We start from the raw sequence: 13465 nt of genomic DNA on the forward strand, positions 1-13465 counted from the left end.
GTCCTATAGTTTTGGACCTATGGACCTTTAGAGTTTATTTTTTCATGTTCTCGGCAGCCTATAACTCCGAAAGGAAGCATTTGAGCACCCAGATTGATCTATACTTTATGTTTTATCTTGGTGTCAGAAATCACCTCTCAAACGTTGTCGGTGTTATTTTGAAATATCCTGTATATATATATATATATATATATATATATATATATATATATATATATATATATATATATATATATATATATATATATATATGAAATAAACAAGTAAGCAGCAGATCATATGTATGACAGACATAGCCCCAAGACTGACACAATGTGCAGTTTTTTTTTTTTTTTTTTTTTTAAGTCGAGAAATTGGAAATTTTTTGTAGAATTTATAACAGGCATTGAAATTATTTTGAGCAAAGGGAGGTATAAATAAAACATGTGTTTTATTTTTTTTAAAACATTCTTTATTTTAAAAACAAACATACAAAGTTACAAAAAGCTAACCGACAAAATTAACATAGGAATGATTTTGAAGCATGTTCTGGCCTAAATGATTTCATTTATTTATTATCATTTGTATGAATTTCTTGATCATTGTTAGCTTTTTCTGTATTATTTTGTTACATTCAGTAACACATATCTTTGGACTGTCTCAGTTGAAGATGATTCAACAACGGACGTACATATTTATATATAATATAGTATTATATTAATATGCCCATAAATATAATTCCATCAAACACACATTTAAACATTCATCATATTTTTTCAGACGATAAAACTCATTTATTTTCTATCTAATGGCATTGGTACTTGTATATATGTATGCATTTATGTATGTAAATAATTCATGCATTTTTTTTCAAATATTCCTTGTTGTATTTGGTTTAAATTTCCATTTTATATGTATATATATATATATATTAGTTTTCAGGGGCGCCGAGTTGTAAATTCAGTGGAGGTGCTCTAATTCACAGTGTACAATTGGGGTTTTTGGGGATACTTCTAGGATTATCGGAGAGTCCCGGGGCCCTTTCCCGGAAATTTTGAAAAATTGACTCTCCCAAAAATGCGATTTTATGTATTTTTTAAAGAAACTGGAGTTCTTTTTTTCTTTTCACAGTGCAAAATATACTTGAATGACAGTCTGACGACTTAACCAAGGAACGTCTTGGGTTCTAACCCTCTATCTTACCAGGGATGACTCCATTTTCACAGTTAACCTTCGAATTTACAGATTTTAAAAGGAAAGAAACAAATGAAGTTCGTTAAATAGAACGAAATTTAAGTGCATATTCGTATAATAATAAAAAAAATGTATACAATGCAGTGAATTTAAATGAAATGCGTGTCTTTATTAAAAAAAAAAATTAAACCCTTATCCGCTCTGAAAAAATCGGGCCCTATTATTATTTAAGAAATAAGGCAAAAGATTAGAATTTTCCCCTCATTTTTCTTTTGTAATTTTTCTTCTTCCTCTTTTGTATGAGTGCCGAGCACCCCCACAAAAATTCTGGAGGATCATCGAGCAAATAAAGACCCCTCGGAGTCGACGCCCCTGTCATTTTTATTTGTTTTTACAAAAAAATATCGAGAAAGATAGAAGAAAAAACACATTGAAAAATACAGCAACATTCAAATTTACGACAATGTTATTTTTATTGCCTGTGGAAAGCACAAGATAAGGTAGACAGGGTAACCAGCCCTCATAAAAATCTCTCCTATGTTTGTTTGTTTCTGTGTATTCTATACACATACACTTTAGTTTTAATTTTATTTTCTTAAAATTTTACTTACTTTTTGTTTTTTAAATTATTATTTTTTTTACAAATACAAAATAACATTCAGTCTTTACCACTCATTCATCCATAAACAGAAGTATACAGAAATACAGAAATGTTTAGAAAACAGTAACAACGTCGTTTCGTCCAGTATTGACCCCAAAACGTTACGTCAACTTTCATTTATCTCTGTTGACTTTAAACTTTCTTCTAGAAGTCTTTTCTAGGAGGAGAAATCAAAATGTAAGTGGCGCTACATCAGTGCCGTGCCTTGTGCGGGGGGATAGTGGGGCGACGGCTTTGTGCGCCGAAGTAAGAGGGCGCAAAATTCAGGAAGGAAAAAAGGAAAGAGAGAAGAAAACACTATTTTACTTGGAATATTTTAAATCAACGGCAGTATTTTTCAATCTTAATATTTAATTTGACTAGGGTCAGATTTGTACTTTTTGCGTCCCTAGAAAATGCATGTGCACATGCATAAAATGAAAGAAAAAAATGTGCTCACAATCAATGAAAAGCAGGGTTTTATTGTTTGATTTTCGTACGCTTCACGCTAACCATGGTGACATTTTACGGCTGGTCTGTTGACCACACTCATATGTACGGGGGCGCCGTCATATACTCTCGTCCCGGGCGCTGATTTTCCACGGCATGGCACTGCGCTACACTGGGATCCATATTTAGTAAAAGACGTGTCCTGGACAAGAATGACGTATGATCACAAGTTAATCATTCTTAATTTGGAAAGGGGCAACAAAGCCCTCCGGGCATTACGCCTGAAAAAAAAAATACTAGTTGACTTAAAGTTTGGTTAATAATGGACCAATCGTCGTGCTACTTGGGTTACTTTAATATAAATTGAAAGAAAAAAAGAAACACTATTTACTTTGAAGTAACAGCGTATGTTGAACAATCCAATAACTTTCTTTTATCGTAATTTTTTGTTATTCAGTCGAATAGCGCATCTATTTATCACTGACTGTTTTACCTCTATCAGATATGTGACACGTAATTACTAACTGATTCGATTGATATACATATCAATTTTAACAGTGAATAAAAATTTTCATACGTTACAACTTCCGAAACATACAAGAACCTATGAACAGTTTCGAAGCATTTAACTTCTTCCTCAGCACTTCTAAAGAAAGGAAGGAAACGAAATCTCAGTATCGAACTATAAACTCTTCCATCGTTTTTTGTTCTATAGGATGGACAAGAAGAGAATTTCATACATCACAACTCTTATGCAGCAGCGAGTTCTCTTTAGATGCGCTGAGGAAGAGAAGTGCTTCGAACCTTTTTTGTGAATATTTTAACGTATTACAATTTTTATGTACTGTATAATATGATATATATCTTACTTCAAGTAACTGTGGTCTGTCTAAAAATATAAATATATTTATTAAAGAATCCTTTTAACTACTAAATTTTCAAACAAATTTACAAGGTGCCCAAAGTGAAAAAGCATCATGTATAATCTTGTAATATACCAGGTCACCCTTTTATTCTTTTTAAGTATCTGTTGATAGTATATCGTCGTCGGCAATTCAAAACCTATGTGCATTTTGCAGGAGAAGCGAAAAACAGTATCCTGGTTAGATTTTTCGCTTTATAAAAGTGATGTTATAAGTAATATTTGATGCTGTACGTAACTTGATATCTTCTCAAGTTACTTGAGAGGGTATCAAGTTACGTGCAGCATCAAATATTACTTATAACATCACTTTTATAAAGCGAAAAATCTAACCAGGATACTGTTTTCCGCTTCTCCTGCAAAATGCACATAGCAGGTTTTGAATTGCCGACGACGATATATAAAAAAATGATAATTCGAATTGTACATGTATTTTGTAGTCATGGTAAGTTTATTCTAGTTCTGATCATCAGTGTTTTACGAATAAGTATATTAAGATAGAGTACAGTATTACCTGCCTTATAAATTTAAATAACTTGTTTTAACTTGAAAAAAAAATAGCTTAATGATGATATTGGATGCGTATTTAAATAATTAAAAAAGTTTCCAGTAAACATCTTATGATACTGTGATGGACAGCGATAGACTGTTTCAACGAACAATCACCGTCTTCGTCAGTATAATTGAACTGTTTCAACGAACAATCGTTGTCTTCGTCAGTGTAATTGACATCAAAAGGTTAAGCTGTTGAACACTTCATACTACGATGATGTTTCTGATTCAAGCACAATGGAAAATTGTACACATATGGCATATATAAGTCCTTGAACACTATACAAGTTAAATAATTATGTTTTGAATTCTCTGAACTGAAGGGAAAAAATTACCATGTAATCAAACTTGCGGTTGTACAGAGAGTATTCGACTAAGAAAGAAGCGATATTCACATAAATAACTAAAACTTCCAATATATCACTATTGCGTATAGATAACGTTGAATAATCCATTCCATCTATATACAGGGTGTTACAAAAATTTATCAATATTTTGGAAATAGACTTCTCACATCAAAATAAGAAAAAAAAATCATATGAACCTGTGGTCGGAAGTGCATAGCTTCGTTGTTTTAGGGTGCCGAAAACGTGAAAAAATGAACTTTAAAGATCTATAATCCCACTATTATAGGACCGATCGTAGTCGGGTCAGGAAATCACTGAGGAACTAATATGTGAACTATCAAAATATTCATCTTTCAGAACCCCCGGTACTTGCACAATCATTTTTAGAGAGGCTGTTTGGGAGTACTTGATCCTCTTCACTTACTTCTCTAAAAAAAAAAATGGTTTGCAAGTACTGGAGCATTCTTAAACATGGATATTTGGATAGTTCACATACTAGTTCCTTAGTGACGTCTTGACCCGACTACGATAGGGCCTATAGTAGTGGAGCTGTCAAATTTTAAAGTTCACTTGTTTCACATTTTCGGTACCCTATAACTCCGAAACTATCCACTTTTAAACACAGGTCCGTATGAACTTTTTTTTTCTTATTTTGATGTGAATCTGTTGCCAAAATATTGTGACACATTTTTTTTGCAACACCCTGTATAGAGCTTTCCTTTATCTATTGCCCAGAGGCATCTTCATAATGTGGAGGTTTCAGCGAGTTAAGTTTTTTTCCCTTCAATGACACTGACGAAGGTGATGCTAGTTCGTTGAAACGGTTTTTGGCTGTAGTAACGTATTATGCTTATTAGTAGGTTGTCTACTAATTTCTTTCGCTTGATTCGTAATTTTATCTTCATATCCTTATACAACACCATGATTATGAAGGACAGAACCTAGTGTTAAATTGAGATACAAACCATTACCCGAGGCATTGTGCTTTCAACATGCTATGAAATTGCGAACACACTTATCGATACCAAGCGCTCTGTGACTGTGTATCTACGGATGAAGGTACATCAGGAGCAATTTTTTTTCTTTTTTTTAATACATGGTTTGGAAAACATCCTAAAGTTAAAGCGGAATATGTATATTGAAGAATTAAGTTTCAAAATTGAAATTCAGGAAATCCATAATAAAGAGAAAGGTTACTTTGAACATTTATTGGAACTAGTATTGTGAGGATTTTGTAATTTTAACCTCAAATCCCCTCAAAACGCGCAAGGAAAAACGTACGCATAAACACACAACAAAACGTGCTGGGTGTTCGAATTCCAAAGCAGCGTACGTATTCCGGGCCTAAATTTGCTCAAATTTTTCGTCCATGATCTAAGTAATTCAAGTTTTGGAGCGTTCGAGTTCCGGAGACAATACTGTATATTTATTACATTCGAACTCATTTCCGTACTAAATTAACATGTATGTTATTTTCGAATTTAAAAATAATTTCTCATACGTATTTATGTCTTTAAGTCGTATATATTTATATTCCACTCTTACAGTGTTGTGTTATGATTTTTGTGTGAATTCTAACAGTTAATTTGCCATCTTTTAAGCTTTAGCCATAATCAAGTTTAAGTTATAGTAAGTGGAGAGGTTACTCCATTGTACAGTTTACGTGATTACCCTATTGAGAAACAGTCAGAGAGCACTTCTTTACAGCTGACTTAGGCTCCAGGTAGAGATAATCCTACGTTACAGTATTGGTAAGTAACTAGCATAGGTGCTCTACTCTGCAGCCTGGTGGGAAATCTTGATTTTCAGTAGTCCAAAACTTATTTACCTTTATTTTAATTGGAAAAATCAAATAAAGCAACATGCTACAGGATGTTTCTAAAATCTTTTTCCGATTTTAAAACACTGCAGCTTATAAACGGCTAATCGTATTTAGATGAAACACCTAGAGTTTGAAAGAGCGAATGTTCAAGTTCATGCACAGATGATCACGCGCACACAATCCGATTTCAAAGTTTTATATTGGCTTTAAAAGCAAGCCAATAGAAATTTGTTACAAAGTGCCAAATAATTGTAGTTACACCAACTTTTCAGTTCACGAATGTTCACTCCTCCAGCCGCATAAAACATATCAAGTCAATAGTCTCATATCTTGGAAACTAACGGAAGTTTGGAGAGGTCATTACTGTGCGTCGCGCCTGCACACTAGTGACATCTGCCATCCAAACGAAACTTGAACACACACATACACACTAAAAAAAGTCAACAAATTAAAGTGAGCTTGGATTTCGAAATTTAACTCCCTCATGTACCATATAATTTTTAAAAATGTGTATATGTACATCTGTTGTTAGTACTTAAGATCTTTTGTGTACAATATCAAAGTGTGATAGTGTTAACATCCGATACAAGTGACTACCGAAATCAATATTACATGTATAAGTGGTTGACATCAATAAGCCTAAAATTCTTCGTCTCGGCCTCATACGTCACAAACTCTTTGGAAAGATATATTGGGTTCTTGATGTTATGGGAATTTCTATTTGGTAAGTTCTAGTTTTTGTATGAGAGGGTATTTGCAGGGAATCGATTGTTATTTTCACATTTATCAATTATTAAGGATTCATAGAACTGGAACCGCAACAGATTATCATGTCAGTCGGAATTCTAATTTGTCACTTGCCATACTGTAAATTGGTTTCAGTTCGACAGAAATCATTTATATCACGGAATCGAATCCTTTAATCCCATATGTGACTTTCCCAACCAGGGATATCAAGGAACTAACCTTGAATGTTTTATAACTGTAGATGTTCCATTCAAATACAGTTAGCCGTTTTCAAACGTTAACACTTTGAAATCGGGTGAATCAGACACCTTCTATTTTGTCGGAGTAAACAATTTCATTTTCAGATTTTTATAAAAATACACATAAAGTTAGTCGTTCATCTACTTTCAACAGGTAACCTAAATGTCATATATATATACGATAGTGAAATTGTAAATCAGTGTTCCAATCATTTATTGAATTGGTTAAGCGACTTGAGAAGCATAGTGAAAATGGCAACGAAGAGGTTTAAATGTTAAATAATTTTATGGTCCGATCAATTTTTGTTCTGTTCCTGTTGAATGTATTTCACATAATTCATCCATTCCTTCACATAAGAAGCGTAAATTCTAGACGGAAAGTCATTATTAAACAGTGAATAAATGTCTTGCTTTGACAATGTAATACGTGAGAAAATGTGTGATTCATTTAACATATCATATATATAAAATGCAATTACATTTGATTCCAACTGTAAAAAAGACTGGAACCGGTCACACTTATTGACTTTATGTAGTATGTCTTTTAAAACTGAAATATTGTATACACATATGATAGGTTCTGCGACGAATACAATCTTTGTTTTTATTGATTCTTCTACAAAGAATGTAATAAGACAAAAGTTTATTCGTAGTGGTTTCGGAGAGCTTCAATTTGAAAGTTCTAAGTTTTGTGTACCAGTGTTGTGCAAGATGCGAAGTGATTCTATGTAGTGCTGTGCTAAGTCAGTTAAAAGACAATGCAAAGGATATTTTTGTTGTCAGAACTTCTTTATATTGTTCCATCATCGTCACAGTCATTCTCAGATACATACTCATTCTCTAGCATAGTTAGAAAATTAATGAAAGTTTAATGGAGTGGGTTATAGGGTTATAGGCAACAGACTCGGTAGCGTAATGGTTAACGCATAGACAAGGTATGCTGAAGATCTCTGGTTTGAGTTTCCGTCCAGTCATGCATTTTTTTCACTCTTTGTGTAACAGTTTATGAATTGAGTTAATGGCATTACTGGAAGTATGACCAGAAAATGGTTTGCAAGTTTCTGAATAAAACGATTTTACTTATGTGTTGTTCTGTGGTCTTGACTGGAAGACCAATCGGAAAACGACCATTAGGAAGACCTAGGCGCAGATGGGAGGACAATATTAAGATGGATCTCGCAGAGATAGGAATACAAAGTAGAAACTGGATGCAGTTAGCTAAGGATAGAAGTCAGTGGAGAGCTTTTGTGAACGCGGCGTTGAACCTCCGGGTTCCATAGGCCATAGAGTTAGTTAGTTAGTTAGTTGTTCTGTGGTAAAGATGACTGCCAATATGAGACGCAGATTTCTTAAATGAGATTCTTCAAGAGAATCCCCGTCAAACAACACATGAATATTGTATCGTGTGTGGAGACACAAGAAAGCCGGTTTTTTTATATATAAAAGAGGAAATTTTCAGTTTCTTTACTTTTTTATTCCATAGTTATTGCTTAGTTTGTTCTTTCTTTATCAAGTTCCACTCTTGTTTCCCCCCTTGATAGATTTTACAATTCAAAAAAATATGTTTAAAATCCGGTACTTGTGAGTGATATTCATTACGCGCCTCGCTGTCTTGATTGGTTTTCAAATTGGCATTGCAGTTATTACCTGGAAGTGTAAGTTATGCAACCCACATATTCCAAGTGTCGCTTGGGTTGCCTAAACATTTGTTTTACTTGTTGCCTAAATTCAATAAGACAGGCAAAGAAAACATACCAAGAAAACTAAGAAACGAATAAGAAAAGTTTTTTGTATAAAATCTTGATTATATCTTGCTGCTCCATTCGAAAAACATTTTATCCTCAGCTTCAGAGATTTCAGTTTACAAAATTAAGGCCACAAACGCGTTATTTTTGGTGTGATGTTAGTTTAATATCATTATTTACATAGTTATTTCTTCCTTTACTGTTATATCGTGTTGAATATACTTGAAATGAGAAACTTTTGGATAGCGTTTTAAATGTTCTTTCCCTCGAATTTTAACAGTATCAATAAATGTTATATATAGTAAAAACGAAGTTGTAGTGTATTCATAAAATTTGGACGATAATTTTGATCCAGGAAACCTAACACTTTTAGAATAGTTACTACTAATGCTATTAAACTTTTTCACTAAAACATCTTTATCGTTGAACATTAATCTAATAGACAATTTGTTCGAATTTGAAAACCCACTGCGTCCATCGATTTTCACTTTTTCTCGCTATCGAATGCGATTTGCACTTTCTCTTGCTATTGAATGACCAATTTGCACGTTTTCTTGCCATCGAATGACCGTTTTCTTGCTATCGAATGACCGGTTTGCACGTTTTCTTGCCATCGAATGACCGATTTGCACGTTTTCTTGCTATCGAATGACCGATTTGCACTTTTTCTTGCTATCGAGTGACGGATATTCACGTTCTCTTGCTATTGAATGACCGATTTTACATTCGATTCTTGAATTTCTCGAAAGTTTTCCTTCAGAATGCAATAATTAAATATTTTCCATGTTATAATGGGAAAACAAAGATGGAAACTACTGTCCTCTCTCCACAACAATTGAAATACTTAAAACAATACCCAAAATTTCCCAAGTAAAAGAGATTTTTTTTTAAAATGTCGTTTTTTACGAGCCCTTGGATCTCCAGTCGTGTTTAAGAATATAATACAATATTTTATTCAGCTGCATGGGATTGTATTAATTAATTATTGTAGTACCGTAAACGTACACGAATAATGACACGGTGATTTATAAAATGCTACGAACTTATACACTATGTAACTTATCATTTCAATTGTTTATATTTGCTTCCCTTTGGCATTAATACTTCATTTATTTCCCGAGTCATTTACCTTTTCCTAACATCCTTAAACACTTTGAAGATGGGCTCAGTAAGTCTTAAACTTTTTTTTTTTTTTTAAACAATGTGAACAAGGCTTGTAAAGTAGGTTTTGAAATGATTATTCTGACAAAAGAAAGCTTTTTAAAATGCCCTTTTGTTTTGAATAAGTTTTGAAACCAAGCTTCGATTTGAAAGAATATAGAATAAACTTTTGTCTTTATTCTGAAAAGTATAGAATCTATCGGCATAGTTTATTGAATCCGTCACAGAACACACACTATTTTCTTTCTGACTTCTAATAATAAATCTATCTATATATATTCACACTCATGGCGGTTCATGAGTCTAGTCCCATTGGTAAAATCTAAAAACTTTTATGCCTTCAAACTAACTGAAGGGTACTTGTCTAATGTTTTCATGAATTGGTACGTTAGGTAAACTTACTTCCCTTTGTTTGACAAGCTATAAAAATTTTAATTTTTTTTACCAACGTGACTATCCTCAAAGAGCTGCTACCGTCATATTATTATTTATTTTGTGTGGACTTTATCTTTGGAAGAACAAAAGAAAAATATTGGAATTATTTGATACATGTATTGATTAACTGGCAGTACAGTACTTTAAATAGTTTATTTTTTTTTTTTTTGTAAAAAAAATGGTTATTTTAAATTTACTAATATCCATTCAGTGAACAATCGTGCATCATCTCATACGCATACCTTTTATTTATCAATATATATATTTTAAATATATATAAGTTTTCTAAAAGTATTCTCTGTACGTACAATCTCTCTCTCACATACATCCTTTTGAAACAAACTTAATACTACAAAACATACAGTAAAACAATGATTTCTATTTTGACACAATAACATTAATACGGAACTAAAGAGTAAGAAGTGAAAAAAATTATCATAGTAAATAAATAAAAAATAATTTGTTTTATTTGAGTTCTGAAAACTATCACATTGAGTCATAAAAATTATATATCTAGGTATATCAAAACAACAACAAGAATACAAATTAGTGCTTCGTTAGTGGAATTGTTTTCGTATATCCTGTACGATTTCATTGTATACAGGTTGCTATCCAGTGCTACTGTACTTAAGGTAGTTTAGAATTACCAAATGTAGTTGTTGTGAGTCTTATTTATTACAATCAAGGAAATAAATTGTAGGAATACAGAATCGATAAATTAGGCAAATAAATTGTAGGTACAATGAATCACAGAGATAACTTATAGAAATAGATTAATAATGAATAGATTAGTTGATAAATCAAGGAAATAAGTTGTAGAATTACATGAATAAAGATTCAGGAAAGTAAGTTGTAGAAGTACAGGAAAACGAATCAGTAAATATGTTATAGAAATGGAGGATTATTGAATTAACGAAATAATTGTAGGAATACAGGAACAATTAATTAAGGGGATATGTGTAGGAATACAAGAAGAACAAATCAAAGAAACAGGTTGTAGGAACAAAAGAATAGTGAATTAGAGACAAAAGTTGTAGAAATAGAGTAAAAATAAATCAAAGAATAGGAATAGAAGACAGCAAATCAAGGAAATAAGTCGTGGGAATAGAGGAACGAATGGGAAATAAGTTGTAGGAGTACAGGAACGACAAATCGACTAAATACGTTGTAAGAACAGAGGGACAGCAAATCAAGGAAATAAATTGTAACAATGGAAGAATAATGAATTAGGAATATACGTAACATGAGTGAAAGAAAGAAGTTGTGAGAATAGAGGAACAATGAATCCAGAAAATAAGTTGTAGAATTACAGGAATAATGAATCAGGGAAGTAAGTTGTAGAAGTATAGTAAAACGAATCAATAAATATGTTATAGAAATGGAGGATGATTGTAGGATACAAGAACAATTAATTAAGGGGATAAGTGTAGGAATACAAGAAGAACAAATCACAAAAGCAGGTTGTAGGGATACAAGACCAGTGAATTAGAGACATAAGTTGTAGAAATGGAGGAATAACAAATCAATGGATAGAAACAGTAGAATAACAAATCAAAGAAATAAGTGGTAGAAATAGAGGAACAATAAATAAAAGAAATAAGTCGTAGAAATAGGGAACGACAAATTAACTAAATAAGTTATAGAAATAGAGGGACAGCAAATCAAGGAAATAAAACATAGCAATGGAAGAACAATGAATTAGGAATATAATCTATAGATCAATGAATGAAAGAAATATGTTGTAAGAATAGAGGGACAATGAATTAAGGAAATAAGTTGTAGAAGTACAGGAAAAACGAATCAGAAAATATGTTATAGAAATGGAGGATTGTTGAATCAATGAAATAATTGTAGGAATATAGGAACAATTAATTAAGAGGATAAGTGTAGGAACACAGGAAGAACGAATCAAAGAAGCAGGTTGTAGGGATACAGGAACAGTGAATTAGATACATAAATTGTAGAAATGGAGCAACAACAAATCAAGGAATAGGAAAAACAAATCAACAAATAAGTTGTAGGAATAGAGGGAAAGCAAATCAAGGAAATAAATCATAGGAATAAAGGAACAAATCAGAAATAAGTTGTAGCAGTACAGGAACAACAAATCAACTAAATAAATTATACGAATAGAGGAACAATGAATCAAGGAAATAAGTTGTAGAGAAAGAGGAATAACGAGTCAGGAAAGTAAGTTGTAAGAACACAGGAACAGAATCAGAAAAATAAGTAGTAGGAGTGCAATGAAACAGGTTTTAGGTGTATCAAATCAGAAAATAAGTTAATGTTCTCATACAGCAAATGAGAAAGTACTTGATATTCCGTTCCTATTTTATTACATTACAAGTTCTTTCAATTGACAATATGAAAAATTACGACCGTGTTTCGCCATTGTAGCTATTGAAGCCAACCTAGCGTTCTTGAAATAGTTCTGAAGACTTTAACGACGGAAACAATTACAGTTTCTAAAAGTGGATTTAAAATCAAGCGCTGATGGAGTATCAAAATCCATGCAAATTATTACAAGTTGATATATATTTATCCTTAAAATAGATTTCAATTTACTTTTCCTAAATCTAGTTATCGATATTAGGGAATGCAATTACAATTTCAGTCACATAGTCCTGCTTCATATAAATAGGTAGATTTTACAATTTTTAAACATTTTAATGTTAATTTAAATATCGAATTTTAAGTGATTAGAACGAAGCACTATTCTTGTTGTTGTTTTTAATCACAAAAAATTAATAATAATAATAAATAAATAGATATGAGATCTAACAAAATGGCCTGCCAAATAAGTTTTCACTCTATATATAACTTACACTCCGACAATAGTAGTCAAAATTATTTTAGTTTTTTTTTTTTAAATTATTATTTTATTTTTGTGTTTTTTTTTTGAAACATCGAGTAGTTTTAGTAAAAGGATCTTTATACTTGTATTTCTCCAGGAAGGCATATCTTTCTCATTGGTATTTTCTCCAGCTTAAGCACTTTCTCCAGTCGCTGGATTTTGCTCTCGCAATTCGCTTTACATCTTCGTTTCAGCTTTTTCTCTCGTTTGCCAAACTTTATCACATGTTCTGTAATAAGATAAAATAATATTACATCAAACACTATCACTATTAAAGTACACTGAAATTTAGAATTAGCACATTCAGTGCAGAAAGGAATCAATAAAAAATTTTGATTATTCTGGACATATTTTAATCTTTAGGATCCATTTCAGAGA

The 13465-nt window shown here is 32.0% G+C and overlaps 1 protein-coding gene across 1 annotated transcript in view; it reads right to left on the minus strand.

Annotated features, from left to right (window-relative positions):
* Nucleotides 1–477: 477 nt before the first annotated feature.
* LOC145684374 (chordin-like protein 1) overlaps nt 478–13465 on the minus strand; it is a 268863-nt gene continuing 255875 nt past the window's right edge. Inside the window, exon 11 of the mRNA XM_081756620.1 lies at nt 478–13316. Coding sequence (XP_081612746.1) covers nt 13165–13316 — 152 coding nt within the window. The 3' untranslated portion in view covers nt 478–13164. The remainder of the gene's footprint in view (nt 13317–13465) is intronic.

This window comes from Thermobia domestica, chromosome 4 (assembly GCF_964235325.1).
Source record: "Thermobia domestica chromosome 4, izTheDome1.hap1.1, whole genome shotgun sequence".
In the NCBI taxonomy this organism is placed as follows: domain Eukaryota; kingdom Metazoa; phylum Arthropoda; class Insecta; order Zygentoma; family Lepismatidae; genus Thermobia; species Thermobia domestica.